The sequence below is a fragment of the Neoarius graeffei genome, chromosome 3, assembly GCF_027579695.1.
Source record: "Neoarius graeffei isolate fNeoGra1 chromosome 3, fNeoGra1.pri, whole genome shotgun sequence".
NCBI lineage: Eukaryota > Metazoa > Chordata > Actinopteri > Siluriformes > Ariidae > Neoarius > Neoarius graeffei.
The window spans coordinates 76,483,702-76,504,931 of NC_083571.1; the positions used below are offsets into that span (position 1 = coordinate 76,483,702).

General features: G+C 41.8%; 1 protein-coding gene across 4 annotated transcripts in view; it reads left to right on the plus strand.

Annotated features, from left to right (window-relative positions):
* enah (ENAH actin regulator) overlaps positions 1 to 21,230 on the plus strand; it is a 177,524-nt gene that overhangs the window by 120,552 nt on the left and 35,742 nt on the right. For all 4 annotated transcript variants that reach the window (XM_060917365.1, XM_060917361.1, XM_060917362.1 and 1 more), the window contains exon 4: positions 2,605 to 2,677. In XM_060917365.1, coding sequence (XP_060773348.1) covers positions 2,605 to 2,677 — 73 coding nt within the window. The remainder of the gene's footprint in view (positions 1 to 2,604; positions 2,678 to 21,230) is intronic.

Here is a 21,230-nt window from a genome sequence, read left to right on the forward strand (position 1 = left end):
ATCTCGTTTGGACAGCAAACCTGTTGGTACAGTTAAACGCAGCTAATCTTTATTCTCCGCTTTGACCTCTCCAATATGGCGGCGAGGATGACGTATGATTCTACGCGAAAGGCGGCGTCTTTAATGGTCCGGAATAAATTGAATGCTACACGTTGATGGATTAATTTGTTGTTTCTCACCTATGAAAGGTAATCCCATGTGATCTCGTTTGGACGGTAAACCTGTTGGTACAGTTAAACGCAGCACATGAATCTTTATTCTCCGCTTTGATCTATCCAATATGGCGGCGAGGATGACGTATGATTCTACGCGGAAGGCGGCGTCTTTAATGGTCCGGAATAAATTGAATGCTACACGTTGATGGATTAATTTGCTCTTCTATGCCCTTTTTGAGGAATGTATTGTAGGACTTAAACCAATATCTGAAGAGGTGAGATCGCTCCTTTTTTTCCCCATTTTTGCTGGCGGGATTGACTCTGCCCTAAGGGCTATTCTCTCTCTCTCTCTCTCTCTCTCTCTCTCTCTCTCTCTCTCTCACACTTTGCACCATTACACAATAAATATTCACAGTGAAAATATTTTGTAAGCGCATTTCATGAACCAAGTTATAGGATTTGTTGACAACTCGCATCGAGTTCGTTACACTTCTACCCGGCGTGAAGCACTGACAGTCATGTGGTTCTGACATCATCGTAAACAAATCCGTTCTACTCATCCAGACGACTTCACAACGGCAACGTTGCCAGATCTTTCCACTATGGAACCCGTTCTCAAAAAGATTGCGTTTTGGGCACCCAAAACGCCGGTGCCGTGTGGATGCCAGGCCTAAACGATAAGCAATTGTATCGGAGTCACCTGAATCCGTTGCCGTGTGGACAGGGCCTCAGTTACACCAGAGTTGGAGCGCTGAGCGCCCACTTACGCATTCATGAAAGACTGTTCACATGGTAACGGTGCGATAATCACTTTCACTCTTGATTTGGATTCTGTTTCGTGGTGGGAAAACTGAACAGAATCACCTCAAGTGACCAAAGCAGTTCATCACAATAGGTAAGGTAATGTTTTTCACACATTCCAACACCGTTCTAAAACTGCTTTTTACAACATCATTTCTCTTCTTCTTTTTTTTTTTAAAGTACAATAATGACATGCATACATACTACATAGATATTATTGTAGCTGATCTTGTGCTGAATACAGAAGTCATATGACTTTGAAAATACTGCTTAGATTTGTTGAACTTGACAACATCAGAGCATGCTACAATCATTAGAGTGCCAGAAAATACCCTCAGACCACAGAGGGTTAATCTTGTGCATTTCATTAACACCTGACTGCTAATTACTCTCTTAATGACTTTGGAAGAAGAAAGGATTAACTTATTCCCCCCAACCTGATTTTCTGAATGTTGGTTTATTTTTATTTATTTATTTTTTTTGCTGTCGCCTAAAGTTATTTGTTTTATAGAAGTTGGTGAAAACCACACAATTATTTAGCTGCTGTTGAATAAAAACATAGATTTGAAGGTGGGTGCATTTTCTTTTTGCCATGGCTGTATAAACTAGATGATGACCTCTTGTCTGTAGCATCCAGCAATTATTTCCTCTTCAATAGTGTATTAATGAATTCTGCTGTTTTGGGAATTCAGTACCTAAATCTCCAAAATTACATTTGTATTCAGTGTTTCTCCCAAGGTTGTGTTTTTTTGGTTTTTTTTTTTTGGGGGGGGGGGGGAGTAGTTGCGTGCTGGATGAGGATGGTCACCTGCAGGACCCTTTTCTGCGGCTCCTATTTGGACCTGAACCATCAATTAACGGAGTCATATTTAAGTCTTCACATTTATTTTATAGCAATAATTAGAACAGCTTTACAATAGAACTGCACTCTCCCACCCCCAAAGACCTTAGTGTGTGTGTGTGTGTGGGGGGGGGGGGGGGGGGGGTTCCTCCCCCCCACTATAATGTTAGGGGAAACACTGGTATTAATTTATATTAAATGTATAAATTATTTTAAAGCAATTGTGCTGGAATACAAGGCCACATCTACAGCTGTCCAGTGACCTAGACATTTCAGTCTGTTGCTGCAGCAAGTATTTATCAGATATAGCTTCTCATTCAGTTTTATACTGTCAGATGAGCAAGCCTTAGCTTGTTGTGCTGAGCACTGTGATTTGACCAATATAGGGTTTTGTTTTTTGTGCCGTTGTGTGAAGACGCCAAGCAGGAAATGGCATAGGCCATGGGTAGTCTCGTAATGAAGTGTGGAAGGCGTATCTCCTGCTTAGTGAAGCATTGATTCAAACACATCTGCTCGATACTGCATTGATTCAGCCTTGCAGTGTGAAAGTCAGTGTTTGGAATAGTTACGCTTTTGGTAGTCTTTAATGTCTGTTTGCCCTTTTCACTTTGGCTCATATGGTGACCCTTTTCTAAAGTCTGAACAAGCATGGGCATAACTGCTGGCAAACTCCCATTCCATCTAAAGCAACAGTTAAAGGTCGCGCTTAGAAATCTACTTGAGTAATCAATTTAGTGTTCTTGTAGTTCTTTTAAGATGATGGTGATCAATTGAGGGTTTTTTGTTTCTCCCCATCCCTCTCTACAGGCCCCACGTTGCCACGACAGAGCCCTCAGGTGCAGAACGGTCCCTCGCCAGAGGAGCTGGAAATGCAGAGACGGTGAGTGTCAAACTTTTTTAAAACTACACTTTTATCTGGTAAATGCTGTGTAGTAGGAGTTGCACAAGTAATACTAGTCAACCAATAATAAAAAAAAAAAAGTAGTCAACTAGTTAACAAGTCCTCTTTTCCATAGCTAGTGCAAAAACTTTCCAGATATCATTATTTATAAGCACTTTTATTACGGGGCCGGGTGTTTGTTTGTTTGTTAATCTCATGACATGAGCATTAAGCTTGTGAGACAAAGATTGCCCATGCCGATTAACCCAAGAGCATATCAGATGCAGTACAACACGAGGTGTAAATTACCATTTACTCATTATTTAATTTGTTTACAGTGGATATAAAATGTCTCCACACCCCTGTTTAAAATTGCAAGTTTTAATGTAAAAAATTAAACCAAGAGAAATCATGTTAGAATCTTTCCTACCTTTATTGTGAAATTGCAACATATATAAATTAAATTAAAGTAAAAAAAAACCCAAACAAACCAAGAATTATTTTAGGAAAAAAAAAGTACAATAACTTGTTTGCATAAGTATGCACACCCTTAAACTAATAATTGAATCGACTTTAGATTTTATCACAGCATTCTCTCTTTCTGGTTAAGAGACAATCAGATTAGCACAGCTTGACTTGGAATGCTTTTGCAAAGAAGAATTACAAAATATTGCTAATGCTGGCTGGGAAGCTCCTGTATACAACCTTCAGATCGCCTCAGATTTTTTTTGATTGGATTTAGAGCTGGACTTTGGCTGGACCATTAAAAAACCTTGACCTTGTTTTGGTGAGGTCATTCCTTTGTTGACTTGGTGTGCTTTGGGTCGTTGTCCTTAGGCCTGTCGCGATATTCGATATACCAACTTGGCGTATGGTAAATGCAAATTAATTCGGTAAATTTTTTTTTTACCGCGATTTTGGCATTTACGCACTGTACATCTATATAGGGAAGTCGCCAGAGTATTTGCTTGACCCATTGACTGAATAAAACACTGCGCTGTTTTCTGTCGTCTCACGCGGCTCTCTGTCAGAGGTGAGGCCTCCCAGCATGCAACAGTTATCCAGCCAGGGTATCCACTGAATTGGGGGAAAAACAGCACGTTGCTCTGTTGTACAGACCATAGGTGTAGAATTGGGTATGGACGTGTCCCTGCCAATATTTCTGATTGAAGAAGGGGGAAAAAAAAAATCACGCTCTGTGCGCGGTACACAAATGATTGCTGTATGTTTCCACTGGGTGAAACCACGCAAAATTTGCTCATGAATATTCGCTCTGGGGGTGTGGTTGCGAAAACAGCAAGTAAGTTCGGCTGCCATGTCAATTAGTAAGTGCGGTTGCAATGCAGTGACCAGCTGCAAACTGTCCTTGAGGAATGTAACGTTAGATTAGCTCGTAAAATTAATCAGTTAACAACAGTTCATATTCAGTGTGTAAATATGACAACATACAAATATGACTCTTTTCTAAGTTTGTGTGGCATGTAAATAACAATCCGACTTGATACTGACAACCGGTGTTCATTAAGGTCACAAAGACATTATTACGTCATATCAAATTGTGCTAATGTTGGCTAATATTGCACCTAGTCTTGCTTGTGAAGTGCCTGCAAACTTTAGCAGCCCATTAACCCTTAATTTGAAGTGCTTCAGTTAAGACCTGCAGAGCCCTGACCAAGTTCGTGTAACACAGGGATGAGAATTTTCCGCGGATCTGCGGAATTCCGAGTTTTTCCCGCTGAAAATGTCATTTTTGTGAAACGTGTAAATCCGGTGAGAAAATTTCGGGGGGGTAGGGGTCGGCGCGAGGCGAGGCTTGTGGTGGCACAAGCAGGCAGGACCGACCGCCCGCCCGCCCGCCAGCATCTTTCGGCAATGCTCATCGCAAAATTAGTTGCAGCTGTGATAACGGAAATCGTCATTGCTTTCTTCAATGTTTATGCTAACAACAACTCACGACGATTTCCAGCAACGTTTTGGAGCTAGTTTCATCTCCAGGGTTTTTTCTAGAAAAATTTAGTATGAGGGTGCTCACCATGGCGAGGGAGCGAAGCGACCGGGGGAGTGTCCGTCCCCCCCCCTCCGCCATGCGAAGCCTTTGAAAAATTGAGGCTACAATGGGACATTCTGAGAGGGAAATTGTAACAAATTGTCAACATTGAAAAAGAAAGAAGTAATCATCTTCTGCCCCGGACAGTCTTTGGCTTTCTTCCGTTTCGTGCCGTGGGATGACATCTTTAAATGCCCAAGTGTCAACAAAAACAACTCGCGAACTACTCCTGTCAAAAGCTCCCGCGCCGGTGGGTGAAAGGTCATTCAGTCTCGAGAAATCTCGCTCTACAAGTCAGCTGACCTTGTATGTAACCCATGTCAAATCTCACGAGAGCAGCCATGACAAGTAAACAACTAAACAACATGGCGCCTCAGTCTGGAAAATGCCAGTTCGGATTGTTTTTGCACCGTCTGGCGGTGTATCTACTATGATTGGAATATTTTTGGAGTAATTATAACGTATTTGATGATCAGACACATTGTCACCTGGTGTTGCTGGGATGTTTTCATGGAGAAAAGATCATTTTGAGAAAGATTGCATGTTGTGCAGTAGCATACAAGTGCATGGCCTAAGTGTGACTTGGGGTTCAATCGGCATTTCGGTAAGGGGGCGCAGCGCCCCTGTTCCCCGGTTTAGACGAAAGCCTGATCTCACTTCTACAATTCACGGAGAAACAAGCTACATGGTTTTGATCACTTCTTAAGTTCTAGTTATTTTGGTTAGTTTTCAAAGTTACTTTGCCAATATGGCGAAAGTTTTGGACCGCAAAAATGAGGTTCGTGCCAGGGAACTCGATAAATCGAACGGGATAAAGAACTGTTTCCGATGGGCATGGCTCGATAGTAGCGTTACCGTGCAGATAGGGACACAAACTGTGACGACATGCCCGACGGAACATATCCGAAAAGTGGACGTGCCGGGAAAGGTTCTGTGTATTCTGTGCTCAGATATGATCAATTATGGAAACAGAGGAGCTAGAAACATCCAGGAGCACATCAAAACAAAAAAGCACAAGGGTACGCTTTACTTAAATTGTCAAAGATAGAGTCAGGAGGAATCTAATATATCGTTACGGTTACTTCCATTTATCGCTCACGATATAATATTTATATAATATATATATATATATAATATTTGTAGGGATTTGTTATCTTAAAGTTTATAAACATTTTAAACCATCATTGAATTTGAAAACATTATATATATATATATATATATATATATATATATATATATATATATATATATATATTATAATATAATATGAATGCGTGTGTGGGAAAGGGGAATTGGGCAAATGCCCCCTAGGCCGGCGTAAGGGGACATTATGCTCAATTTTTTGCCCTTGGCAGACATTTCGGAGTTTTTTTTTTTTAAATGTCCCATTCTCATGCCTGGTAACATGACTCATGTAAACAACAACCTGATGGTGATGTGGACATTGTTCGTGGCCCAGACGCCTTTTAATCAAAAAACATTTTCACGTAATAAGCAAAACAGCCTCCGCCGTCTTGATCAGAAATTTTTGGTTACTCCCGCCTCTCCTTTTGAAAACGTCACATACAGAGTACATACATAGGCTGAACTGATTGGTTTTCGAGGGGATTCATTTGAAAGCGGTAGGCTAAAATCTTTTCTCTGTTGAACCCTATCACTCCTTCCTCTCCCTCCTCTCCGCTCAAGAAGACAACAAAAGGGCAATAAAATAACAACCAATCAGAATTCAGATGCATTCTGTTGCCAGGTAAAATTGTAACCTTTCAACGTGTCAAAGTTCTAGAGACCTCGTCCTCATCACACAGAAAAGAGTCTACTCCCCCTGCCAGCCTAATTAAATGCAGTGTTTAACTCTTTACCCCTTAAAGCAGTTGCTACAGCCACCGTTGTATATGTATATACTATTCACCCTTAGAACATCTCATCTCATTATCTCTAGCTGCTTTATCCTGTTCTACAGGGTCGCAGGCAAGCTGGAACCTATCCCAGCTGACTACGGGCGAAAGGCGGGGTACACCCTGGACAAGTGGCCAGGTCATCACAGGGCTGACACATAGCCCATGTTTACATTAGACCGTATCAGCAGATCATCAGATTAACGTTTTTAAAATGATTAGTGTGCACACAGCAACACCAATACACGGATACGCTTGGCTCCGCAGGCATCCTGCACTCCAAATCACTCCGCCCTGAACAGCGAGTGCCCTCTGGAGGGTGCGCACTCCGGCCCTGCGCAGCTCACAGAGCGCGCGAGTGAAGTGAACAAGCTGTGATTCGGGACTGAGCCGCTGTGTGTGTGATCCCAGCGCATATCACTTACCACTTGCAAGTGGAAGGATGGCAAGCCTAAAGACAATCATAACTACACAATGGGCAGTATTTGCATCAGTATTTGCAGTATTTTCATACTTTTATACTCTTTAATGAAAGGTGATACAAGGCGGAAGTCCACCGTTTTTCAGCAGTCGCATCACATGACCAACGCCAGCGAATCAGGAAGGTGGATGTCACAGTGACGTTGCCCAATGAGACGCCAGCTAGAGCTCAGCACAGCGTATCCGCGTATTCTGAATGTTTACACAGCACCGGAGCTGACACGATCTGGATTGAATACGTGGACCCTGGCGGATTCCCGTTTCCCGGCGTTTCCAGGCGGTTTAATGTAAACGGACAGTGCATCCGCGAAGAAAACGAGACGGATACGGTCTAATGTAAACGTAGCCATAGACACAGACAACCATTCACACTCACATTCACACCTACGGTCAATTTAGAGTCGCCAGTTAACCTCACCTGCATGTCTTTGGACTGTGGGGGAAACCGGAGCACCCGGAGGAAACCCACGCGGACATGGGGAGAATATGCAAACTCCACACAGAAAGGCTCTTGTCGGCCACGGGGCTCGAACCCGGACCTTCTTGCTGTGAGGCGACAGCGCTAACCACTACACCACCGTACCCCCCCCTTAGAACATTATTTACAAGAAAAAAAGTTTAAAGACAAGGTTCAGGGATGAGAGTTTTCCGCTTTCTGGCGGAATTCCGCTTTTTTTCAGTCAAAATGGACCTTTTTTATATTGTTGCAAATCCGTTGAGAAAATTTTAGGGGGGTAGAGTGTAGGGATGTTAACCGATGACCATTTGACCGGTGGTTGACCGAATCAACGTCAACCGGTTAATTTTTTTTTTTGGTTGTCGGTTAAAAAAAAAAAAATCAATCGTTTTGAAGCTGCCGATTTTGGAGCGGAGGACTTGGAATTCTGTGTTGTAAACGCTTGGGGCATGCCATGCAGTGTAAGGACGACAGCTGACGAATCAGAAACACCCATTCAGTCATGTCCCGCCCTCCCGCCCCAGTTAAAGACAGCTAGCAAATCAGAAACACCCATTCAGTCATGTCCCGCCCCAGTTGAACACAGCTGCCACTCGGCGAAAGAAAAAAGTGTAGACACAGGCTTTTTAGCTTACAAATTACTATTCTGTTCTTTTTTTTTTTTTTTTAATTATTATTAGAAGGCACATCGAGTTTAGTCCTGCCAAAACATTCTTCAAAACACTCATCAAGATCACCGCTAAGATGTTGTCGGGTTGACTGTTGATGAACTATATTAGAGATATTAAATGCGATTTATTTGGATACTATTCAAGAGGTCTATATTTCGTGTTGATTCGTAGTGATTTTTGTTAGCGTCTGCCGTTAGTGTTTAGAACTAGTTCGTGCATAACTGGGACAGTGTCTTAAAGGGGCAGTGTCATTAAATTAAAGGGATGGTTCAAACACCATTAAAAGCATAGAAACTTGTACTAAGTGGATTCTAATAAGTGTATTTATTAATGACTGTGCCTTATTTATGTGTTTATTGCTATTTATTCATAAATATTTCTTATTTATTTCACTAGGATTATTTATAGTCCTATTTGAACTGGGGGTTACATCGTGCATTCTGAAAGTGTGTTTCGGTCTGTAGCCAACAATGCATGTTATTGCAGATCATATCTCTCCACACAAACTAAAGGCGCAGATGCCGACTTTTTCAAGGCTGAATCGCGCAGATCCGATTGCTTTCCTTTGAGCATACAGAAGGGGGAGTTAGACAGGGAGCAAAAGAAAGCAAGGCTGGAGCATGTGAAAAATCAAGAGGAGTTGGCTAAAAAGAGGGAGAGGACCAACAAGCTTTTAGCTCTTGCTAAAAAGCTCAAAATAAAGAAGAAATAAATTTTCTGCACCATGAAACTGAAATAGTTGTATATATTGTAAATAGACAAACACTTTATAGAACCAAAGGAAAAATGTATTCATAAATCATATAAACCATTATTTAATATAGCAGTGAATGTGTTACCTTAGTTTGGATTTAGAGCAGCAAATTTGAAGTATCATGTTGGTGCTCACCTGGAATGTATATGCAAAATTTATCACAAAAGGCCTATGTCAATGTTTCCTTTACATAGGTGTAGTTGATCTTTATCAAATGAAAGTTTAAGTAATGTATGTACTTGAAATAGAGTTCTACTTTTGTATAAGTGCCCCCAGACCCCAGCTAATTTTTCAGATTTTTTCATCACAAGCCACTCTCATCCCTGAGGTTCTGTTCATATCAGTTTTCTCCTTCATTATGTTGAAACGATCATGACATATATCATGCGTTTTTGAAAAGAAGACATGACACAGAATACAAAAATCACTCATAAAGTTATGTTTCAACATTCACCAACTCACAGGTAGTGTCTGAAAGGTAATACCTGTGTGAAAACCAATCTTCACATTTTTACATGAATTCATGTCAAATGGTGTGCAATAAATGATTACTGCAACTTTCAATCAAAGAGATTATTTCACTCTACATATGTAGAGGCAAATTCAGAGTTGTCAAATGTCATTATGGTGCATACACACTGGCGTCATATGTCGTCATTATGGGATGTACACGGGGTTGTCATATGTCATCATTAAGGGGTAAAGAGTTAAGGCTCTGTATGTGTTTTACTTCTATTTATGAGGGAAAGGAACATACTCCCTCCTGACAGTCAGTGCGTTATTCGCTTGTAAAATACCATTTGCAAATTGGTAGAATTAGTTAATCATGGGCGGCACGGTGGTGTAGTGGTTAGCGCTGTCGCCTCACAGCAAGAAGGTCCGGGTTCGAGCCCCGTGGCTGGTGAGGGGCTTTCTGTGTGGAGTTTGCATGTTCTCCCCGTGTCTGCGTGGGTTTCCTCCGGGTGCTCCGGTTTCCCCCACAGTCCAAAGACATGCAGGTTAGGTTAACTGGTGACTCTAAATTGACCGTAGGTGTGAATGTGAGTGTGAATGGTTGTCTGTGTCTGTGTCAGCCCTGTGATGACCTGGCGACTTGTCCAGGGTGTACCCCGCCTTTCGCCCATAGTCAGCTGGGATAGGCTCCAGCTTGCCTGCGACCCTGTAGAAGGATAAAGCGGCTAGAGATAATGAGATGAGATGAGTTAATCATCACATGCAAGATTTGCAATTAATCAAATGAATTTATTATTATTATTTATTATTATTATTATTATTATTAATTATTATTATTATTATTATTATTATTATTATTCGAATTACTACAGTTCTGAACTTCAAATTTTAAAAGTCTGGACTTTGGAGAGATGATGGATACTCTTGGTGAAACACAACGGAGCAAAATATTGTGACCCTCTAATGTTGACCTGAAGTTAGCGCAATTGGGGGTTGGTGTTGGGTTTTTGTCCCCACCAATGTTAATATGAAACCTACGTCCTTGCCTACATGTATGTTAAGCCTCACTCACAACCCGCTGTACGGGCTGCTATGGGCAGTCTACAGTAAAAAATTTGGCAAAACCGTGCTTGACACTTGCGTGTGTTCAGCACTGTCGAAGGTCGCAGACTGCCCGTGGAGACTTTTGGTCCTGCACATGCAAATTCTACAGGTCTTGTGACAAATGAAGAATGCGTACACTACGTATGGGACCCATACTCCTTTTGTACACATGAACCAAGTCAGCAGTGTGACTAGTAGGGGCTTTCTGCGATGACAGTAATGGCCCTTTTCCACTACCCTTTTTCAGCTCACTTCAGCCCAACACGGCTTGCGTTTCGACTACCTCAGAGCGGCGTGACTGGGCTCGCTTCAGCCTTACTCAGCACCCAAAACTTGCACGGTTTTGGAGTAGGGCTGAAGTGAGCCAAACCGAGTCGAGTGGGGCTAGGGGCGTGAGGAGACACTCCCCTGTGCACTGACTGGTGAGGAGGAGTGTCCTCACATGCCCACACACGCCCTGCGAGCACGCTGGGATCTGTAAACACCGTAAACCTGGAAGAAGAATAATTACGAATTACGAGAATTTCTGAAGCCTTATGCGCCTCGCCTCATCTATACGCTCTTGCCAGTATCTGTTGGCGTTGTCCGTGACAACAAGCCACAGCACCAAGACCAGCAACACTAACGACTCCATGTCCTCTGTGTTTATTGTTCACTCTCCGGGTCGTGAGACTACCGCTTAAAAGGTCACTGATGTCACTGTTTGTGCCGCCTAACGACATCACGTGACGTCCACCCACTTTCGCTAACCCCACCCAATGTGTCCACCCACTTCCAGCCAGCACGGTTCAGCGCGGTTGTAGTCGAAATGCAACTCCAACAGCCCCACTCAGCTCGACTCAGCCCAACTCAGCACGGCACGGCTCAGCCCAACTCAGCTACGTTGGTAGTGGAAAAGCGGCATAAGACTCATGAGTGACTCACGGTCATTGTATGAGTGACGTGCCTCAGAAATACTACACAAGTATTCCACACTTACTATTTGTGCGGCGCGCAAGACAGAAGTACATCTCACTTTCTACCCCATGTGTGGTGCGCACGCAGCGCATGCGGCCTGCACAAAACACGAGGGGCAAGACTCTGGGTATATATATTGGGGAGAAACCAAGGAACCGATCATGTAGCGTGTAGCATTGTGGAAGGGAAGAAGACCACCTCATTTGCTGTTTTTGAGTACATGTTTAATTTACCATGCAAATGTCAAATAATAAAACATGAGTATAAGGGAATAACACACTTTTATTACACTGTAAAAAATCCCAACTAAATAGCCCAACAGTTTGAGCACTGAAACACACTTTGACTCTGAGCTGCTGTCCTACTCCTGCTGAGTGGTGGGACGGGGTGCCAGGATGTCCTTATCACTGAGCATGGCACAATGGCCTGACAGCGATGATGGGATTGCAATGTCCTCACTTCTGGGTTTCATTAACTGAAACATACATGAAAATCAGCATATATAATATTAATTACACAAGCATATAGATACTGACATGAATGCTTAAAGCATGTGTATTTACCTGTGAAAATCCCTCTGGTGTGGTGCTGTGCCTTCTGCTGGCTTGAAGGCATACTCCTCCCTGTCCATGCAGAGCTCGCCGGTGCTGCTACCATCATTATCAAATTTTTCCTCCCCCTCCGCTGTTTCAGGCTGGGTTACTTCACTTTTGCTCGCTTCTTCTTGGGTCCCATTTTTGAAAATTTTATTTTTCCCACAAAATATCCAGTGTTCTTCAGCCAAAAGACAGATGCAGAATGCTGCAGACATGCTGGTTTCATACCCACTCCTGGCTTGTGTCACACGCAAGTTATGAGTGATTAGTAATGTGCTGATCACATGCTTCACAAGTGCGGCCTGAACTCGTAATGCAGGAAACTGGTAAAACGCAAGTCTCACGCACTCCACACTCACTGAACACACACTGATCATGTGCGTCAGATGTACGCTTTCCACGGGCGAACGGTGCAATTTTTCCCACGCCTCGAGGAAATCAGGTGTGCAACCTGTACTTGACTAGTACTTTGCCCGTACTCCTCGCCCAAACTTTACCCCAGGTTCATCGCGACCCTGCGGCACGGCTGCGAGCTACCAAACCCTGCGACCCATGCGTGTCAAACACTTACGGCGGGTTGTGAGTGAGGCTTTATCTCATTCTAATTGTTACTTTTATCCAAATGACAGCTGGCAATACGTTATTATTTTGCACTTTGTTTATCTGGGTACTAATTTTTGAGAAACTGGATTGGCAGAATATTGCCTGTGAAGAAACGAATGTCTTTTACCCTGTGCCAAGTTAATATTTACTTAAGTGCAGTTTTTAAGAGCCATAGATTGTATTTTTATTTCTTGTTTTTGTTTTGAGTGGTTTTGTTTGTTTTATTTCTTTAGGTTATTTATTTGTGTCAGATAACGGAATCCAGGGACACATGTCCGCCCGGGGGCATTTTGAGTTAGACAGATTCAGAAAGTACAGTTTCTAAGCTTTCCAATGATGCCTTCCATGTGGAGATCTGACAGTATTTGAAGAATGTGTGGCCTTTTGAAAGTGTATACTTCTTAAAACAGAAAAGGGAGAAAATCACCCTCAAAGTTTTCCATCTCAGCTACTCTGGGTGTAGGGCGGGCACATAATGGTGCTCATTTGCATGACATTAAGGAAAGCCCTACCCCCTACGAGCTAGCACGATGCTACTTTCATGTAAACAAAGATCACCGTGTCAATTTTCCTTCCATGCAAAGTATGCCCAACACAATTATGAAGTACAAAAATAAGTCCTAAAGTATACTTTAACGTTTTGTGGTTGAAAAATTACTCACACCGTAAGAAAGAAAGATAGCACAATGATGACACAACTAACACAATGCTAGTTTCATGTAAAGCCTCGGTCACAACCGGCCGTACGTGCTCCTACGGCCGGTCTACATGCAAAAAACGCAAGAAACGCATGGAGGGCGCGCATGAAACGCACGAGAGCGCGCGTGTGATGTGCTGATTTTCGAGCCGTAGACCGGCCGCAGAAGTTCGTTGTCATGTCAAACTCTACGGGCGCTTACGTTTTTTTTCAGGTTGCAAGACAAACTTACGGCCAACGCGCGTCTTTCTCCGTGAAAAAAAAAAACCGCAGCGATTTGGGAAACGCCAAAAATCGCACGGCCAAAAAAATCGTATGTCCGGTTGTGATCTAGGCTTAACCAAACCACAACACTCTCCATTACATGCAAAAATAACCACACAGCCTTAGATTAATAAACTTACCCCATCAGAAAGAGAAACGGCGCCTTGCACACATCAATGCCTCCGATGGAATGTAGTCCTAGAACGGTCCATGTATCATCCGATCATTCAAGTATTCCATTCAATCTGGAAAACGAGGTTGGGGTTTTTTTTGCTAGAAATGGTGATCTCCGATGTAAATACCGTGTCTCTGTTTGCTTCGCGGTGTGTCAGCTCCTCTGCGCTCTGTTTAGCTTCCTCATTCCATAGTGAAATTACATGCCTGTATGCAGCTTAAGTAGCCACGAGCTCGGCTCGTATCATACAGCTGATTCGTAAAAAAAAAAAAGACTTAAATCATCATGTGAATGGCCCATATGGTAATTTACCCACACCCCCCAGCAGGCTACAGTCCTGACTAAAACGAGACAATTTGCAACAAAAAATGTATGCTTTTCCAACAAAACAATCTATTATCTGAAATACTGATTGCATTCTTCAAGATCTCAACTTGCACATGATGGAAAAAAACGAAAATCACAAATTTTGAAAAAAAAAAAAAGTTTCTTTTGCGATTATCTCGGATTCGTTTCGGCCGACATGTGTCCCTGGATTCAGTGAGGGGTCACATTTATATTTTTTTTACGCTCCACTGTTGAACTGAATAAGTTGACTTAATTAAAAGGCTCACTGTTCTTTGAAAGGGTGTATTTGCATGATCATTATTATTTTACTAGTGGCATAAAATTGTCCTGACAAGACGTCAACAATAATATAGTTTATCGCAATAATTTCTGAGACAATATATCGTCCAACAGAATTTATCGTGATAGACCTAGTTGTACTGCTGAAAGGTGAAAATTCTTCAGTGCTTTAGCAGAAGCCTTAAGGTTTATTATTAATTATTCCCTCCACCCTGATTAAAGCCCCAGTTCTAGCTGAAGAAAAGCAGCCCCAAAGCATGACGCTGCCACTACCATGCTTCATCCTGGGGATGGTGTTCTTTTGGGGTGAGGTGTGTGTGTTGGGTTTTTTCTTCTTCTTGTGCCAAGCATACCTTTTTGGTATTATGGCCAAAAGGTTCAACTGTAGGCCTGTACAATGTTCTGCTGAGAAGCTGTAGGCCTCTTGGTGGCCTCCCTGACCAGTTTTCTCCTTTTCTTCTCATCAGTTTTTTTTTATTTATTTATTTTTATTGGGATGTCCTGTTCTTAGTAATGTCACTGTTGTGCTATATTTTCTCCACTTGTGGATTAGTGTTTACAGTGTTCCACGGTATATATCAATATCCACCGTCTTGGAATTTTTTGTAAGCCTTTCCTGATATTTTTCAGCAGTGAAGTTCCAGTTGGATATTACCAAGACAAGGTCAGGAAAATCCTATAGGAAAAGTTGTCCCTTATTTTGGGTTAATCAGTCACTAATTGATTATATATTAATTAGCATTCAACAGGAGTTTGCATGTGACTGGTCGATTCTGTACACTGCCACATCCCTAATTATAAAAAGGTGTGCAACCTGGGTATTGCAGTTTTTATTTTTGTTCCCCTCCCCCAAAACATTTGTTTGTTACTTTTTTTAATATGTTGCAATTTCACAATAAAGCTGAAAAAGGTTCTAATATGGTCTTTTTATATCAACTACAGAATACTCTGTTGCATAGTTTTATTTAAAAAAAAAAGGACTCTGATGCGAGACACAAGCAGCAGAGCTTCACGTGTGGTTGAAAATGTGTCCATTTAAAAAAAAAAAAACTTCTCTGAAAAACCACAAGGATTATCACCACTTCAGTTATTAGTCACCACCATGTGCAAACGTTGCTGCACAGTCCTTGAAAATTTGTACTTAATCGCATTTCAACAGATTTTCACTTTGTATACATTACTTTTGCGGGCAGTAAAAAAAAAAAAAAAAAGGATCAATTTTAGAAATACACTATACGCTCAATAGAAATGCACTATCTTCTTGCCACAAGTAACATGCCCAGTGTATGATCTGTTGCTCTGAAATTCTGCGCAGTTAATTTCCATCTCAAAAGGTCATTTTTGGCAGCAGGGAAACACAAACATCTGAGGTTTGATTTTTGGACTATTGTGGACCCGAAAAGTATACCCTGATTGTGAAATGGTACATATATACTATAAGTGTAGCCAACAGTGATTACAGGCAAAATAAGCTATTATTTATTGGTGGCTATGTTATAAGTGTTTAGTTGAACTATGGTATTAAGTTACCGGAGTTCCAAGTAAGTAAGGCCATCCTTAAAAAAAAAAAATCCGTTTCCTGTCCACCGGGTGAGCAAAAAAATTTTCAGTCGGGAGGGAGGGATTTTTTTTTTTTTATGGATGGATAAGAAATCGCAATGCTGTGTTTGCTTTTTCTTTCAGTACTTTATTACAAAAGCAGACACATTTAATAAAATGACAGTTTAATCAACTGAAACTTGTACAAAAACTTTAAATTAGCATTTTAAATGCTGACTGCAACATTTGCAAAACTTTTACAAAGGTACTTAAAATTTCCGGCACACGGACTTTTTTTTGTAGTTCTAAATCGACCGTTAGGCCTAGTTCGGATGAAATTACACTATTAAAATGATCACTGAATGATTTTGTTTTTCTGAATCTTTACTATTTTGTTGTTCGCTAGAATACCATTTTGCGATTTCACACTTAAGCAAATGTTTGAAAACTCCGGATCTCCTTCCTTCATGGTGGCTGCCGTTTTTTTGTGCCGCACAGCGCGTGCACAGAGCTGATTCAATTCTATATTCTGCGCGGAATGCAGGGCTTTCCACAAGCGCCGGCTGCCGGCCATACAGCCGACTACACAATTAAGTTCAGCCGGCTACTTTAATGACTATTATTTTTGTAGCCCACAGGCTCTAAATATTAATTTTCAATTCTAATAAAATTAAATGTTTATCTAACGGACTGACAATAATGTCAAACTGAACTGCACTCATTTAAGTTGTGATTCGCGCTGTTTGTACCGATAATAACCACAAATTCCCCGCCGACTTCGTTGATCAAGGGAGAGTAACTCATCCGCGGCCCCTACATGCGGTGTGTGTGTGCGTGCACACTCGGCGGAGGCAGTAGTGTGTCGGGGCCGTCGGAGGGAACAGAAGCAGAGATGACGCTTATTTTGTCTCTGGTAAACCAGTCTTCTCTCGTTCAATTACATGCTGGCATCAAAAGACACCGTTGGTTGTAAATGAAACCAAACTGAGTCGTTGGAGTGTATTTTCATACACAAATAGAGAAATGTTCGCCGAGTGTTTTAATTGTGTAGCCACCACTGCAGACCGTTGTCGTTGTTAATTCATAGCATGCTCAGTTGCGTGAATGTGTCATGCACCGAAAATAAGAGATTTACAAGCCAGGAACGCCTCATGATGCAATATGCAAGAAAAGAAAGATTTACTGCCATTTTACTTTGTATTTGAGTAAAGTGAATAAATAAATGGTCTGTGGAAAATACATTTAATCCTGGGAACTGCGTGCACAGGAGTTTATTTTGTGTTTACTCCCCCCCCCCCCCCCCCCCCCCCGGCTGGCTACTTATTTGTCATGGCTGGCTAGTATGAGCCTTAGTGGAAAGCCCTGGGAATGCGTAAATGTCAAGTTCCATTTTAGATTTACGAACCCGAAAAAAATGTCGAAAAACCGGCGTTTAAAAAAAAATTCCAACCGCACAAACGGCACTCACCCGGCCAGTGGACCGGAAACAGAACATTTTTTAATAATGGCCTAACCACTGTCCCAAGTATGAAAGGGGTGTGTGTGTGTATTTATTTTATTTATTTATTTATTTTGAGAACACTAATTATAAGAAACAGCTTGGTCTTTCACTCATCAAAGAACTGAGTGTGATGAGCAGTGATGGAGAGAACCCAAACCACCTGAACCACTTATTAGGGTTGCACTTCAAAGAGAAATTCATTTACTTTGGCCTAAATTCAATAGTACTGTCTTTTTGTAGCCAACAACTTTGGTTTCTTGTGGGTGTTAACCTTTTTCATTTTTTCGTTTTAGACTTTAAACCAAAATAGATACTGATACTTACTCAGGTCTCAGTAATGGAACAGTATTTAAAGGGATGGTGCTTGAATGACAAAAGCATACAACAGAAATTAATTGGTGTCAAACAAATTCACATGAACCTGTACTTACAAACATTTTGTTATTGCACTTTAAGTAGTTTCAATCCAGGTTTAAGTGTCAGGGTAAATAGCAACTTAATCTGGAACCTTTTTTTTCGCATTATGTTCTCAGCACTTTATTCCTCATTTTCTCATTTATAATCGGAGTACCTGGCCCTGTACTGGATTCTTCTGATGGCCTTAATAGTCAGTCTGCTTTAGGCCACTTAGTAGCTTCTTTACTTCCATAGTCAAGGAAATCTGAAACCTTTCTCAGTTTCCAGTAAACACTCAAATGCATCATTGGCCTGGAAGTTGTACTAGATGCATGACATAATTGAGTGTAATGACCAACTACACATAGCGTGGGCCTCAGTTTGTCCTGAATGTTGGGACACATGAAAGGGAAGTTACCCTGAACCTATATGAAACTTTGTAAAAATAATAATTTTAACACTTTTTCTTTCGATTACGTTCATTATGTCTTATATAGTTAGTTTTTTTTTTTTCTTTTTTATCAGACATCTAATTTTTGGGTTTGTTTACCTGACATGTTTCGACGTACAACTTCCGTCTTCCTCAGAGTGTCACCGGATGTTAATTGGTGACGCATCTTTTATCAGCTGATGTTTCCGAAGGTGTGGCCTTCCTGTCTGGTTTGACAGGTCGGTCACGCCTTATACTGTCTGTTCATCCCCTGCAAGATGTCACTCCAGGTATGGGAGAGCATGTATGCTCCCTCATCCCGGTTGATGGTCCTCGGGCTTCGCTTACGGATCTCTATGGCCTCCCTGATCCAGCGCTGATGTTTGTTATCTTCTGATTTAAAAATACAACACACAGAAGATGGGGACATCAAAATAAAAGTACACAGAAAACCCACACACACCGACCAATATTTAAACTGGACTTCCGAACACCCCATAATGCACAAAATATCCGTAGTTAGAACATTACATGAACGCACAGCAATAATTACAGATCCACAGGACAAAGAACAGGAGGAACAACATATACAACACGCACTGAAGGCATGTCAATATCCACAATGGGCAATATCCAAAGGGGCGGAACAGGTTAAGAACAACAAAACACAGAAGAAAGAGAAAAAACAAACTAACAAACAAGAACACAGGGGAGTAGTTACATTACCATACATCAGGGGAATAACTGAACGCATTCAAGTTCAGTTATTTACCCTTCAGGTAAACAAACCCAAAAATTAGATGTCTGATAAAAAAGAAAAAAAAAACTAACTAAATAATTTTAACAGTCCGTCAATGCATAAACATTTAAACACGTGCATTAAACAGGTAAAGTGATTTAATTGTATGTCATTTTACATCTAGCTAAAGTTGCAGCTACCCAGTCAGTCAGTTTGTAACCAAGTAAACTAGCTTCTTGGATCTTTTTCTTGATTGGGTAAAAACAGGGTTCAAACCACTTTCTAATCTACAAGAGGCTTGTGTTGACTCTGACTGAAACACGTGACCACACCTAAAGGATGGTTGCGGAATGCAGAAAAGAGCACTGTGTGATGATAATGTCACATGTCCGCACAATTATATTAAGTACAATGCATTTGTGGGTGAAAATCAGGCAGTAGTAGGAGGGGTTTATGTATGTGTTCTGGCAGGTCCTTCCTTATAGCTCCTTTTCCATGACATGTCTCTTGACTGTTGCACAGGGACCACCATTCTTTACTCTGTCCAGCATTCCTGTTCAGGGTCTTCCAGGAGGCCTCCTCCCTTCTATTCTCCCCTCTATTACTAGCGGGAGATCATCACCGTGCCGTAGAGAATGACCAAGCCATTTACTGTCTTCTATTGATTAATAGATATAATGGCTCTTTTCTCACCAGCACGTCGCGGTACTTCTTTGTTTACTTTGTCCAACCAAGAGGTGTTCAAGACTTTTCTCCAAAGCCACATCTTGCAGCTCTCCAGCTTCTGCACATCCTCTTTCTTCAAAGACCATGATTCGGCCCCATACATACCCCTTTTCCACCAAATCAGTTCCAGGGCTGGTTCGGGGCCGGTGCTGGTTCACAACTCGTTCAACTTGCGTACCAGCTGAGAACCAGTTTGCTTTTCCATAGCTCGCAGTGCTAAGCGGAGCCACATCATTATGTCGCTGTATACGTCATTGCGTCGCTGTATACGTCAGTTACGGCGCTACGTTTACATAAACCTTGGCGCGAATATCAAAGCAAAAACAACACGGAAGAAGCAGCAACAACAACAATAATAATAATAATAATAATAATAATGGATGACTTCGTTTGTACAGCTGCTGCTTCTCGTCGCTTAAAAATGGTGATCTTTCGCGGTCTTATTGTTGTTGGTCTTAGCAACTCCACCCCCCCACCCCCACCCCCCCGCTGACGTAAGCGGTTCTTTCCTCTGGCCCAGCAGAGAGTTGGTGCTAGCCTGGAACTGGTTTTTCTGGCCCCAGAGCCAGTTCTTTGTCAGTGGAAACAGAAAACCCGGTTCCAAACTAAGCACTGGCCCCGAACCAGCCCTGGAACTGCTTTGGTGGAAAAGGAAGAACAGTAGAGTCCTCCAGATGACAGTCTTAATTCTCTTCTTCAGACCAAGGCTGAAGGCTTTTGTGAGCAACTCTTTTCATTTAGAGAAAACGTCCTTCGCACGGGCTATTCTTGATCTGATGTCTTTCTCACAATATTCATCCTGGGTAATCAGACTCCCAAGATAGTTGAAGTAGCAGGGGTAAGGGGACCAATTTTTTTTTATTTAATCATGTAAGGCATGAGATGGACAGATGGATAATACACTGATCAGCCATAACGTTTAAATCTGCTGATGGGTCAACTGAATAACATTTGATCATCTCATTATAGTGGTACCCATCAAGGGATGGGATATATTAGGCAGCAAGTGACCAGTCAGTTCTCGAAGTTGAGGTGTTAGATGACTGGGTCTGAGTATCTCCAATTCATTCTGCTGCTACCATCATGAATTCCATCATCAATAAAGATTACTGAGATTCCAGAACTAGCCATACAAGCCCAAGCCATGATACTACGTCCACTGTGCTTGACTGATGAGCTCGTTTGTTTTGCATCATAATCAGATCCTTTCTCCACACTTTGCCCTTTCCATCACTTTGGTAGAGATTAATGTTGGTTCTAGAACTTTTGTAGCTCATCTCTGTATTTCTTTGTGAATTCCAATCTAGTCTTCTGATTCTTACTGCTGATGAGTGGTTTGCGTCTTGTGGTATGGCCTCTATACATTTCTGCTCTCAAAGTCTTCTTTGACTGTATAATTGCACTCTCCGGTGTCGCCCAAATGAGGAAGGGTTCCCTTTTGT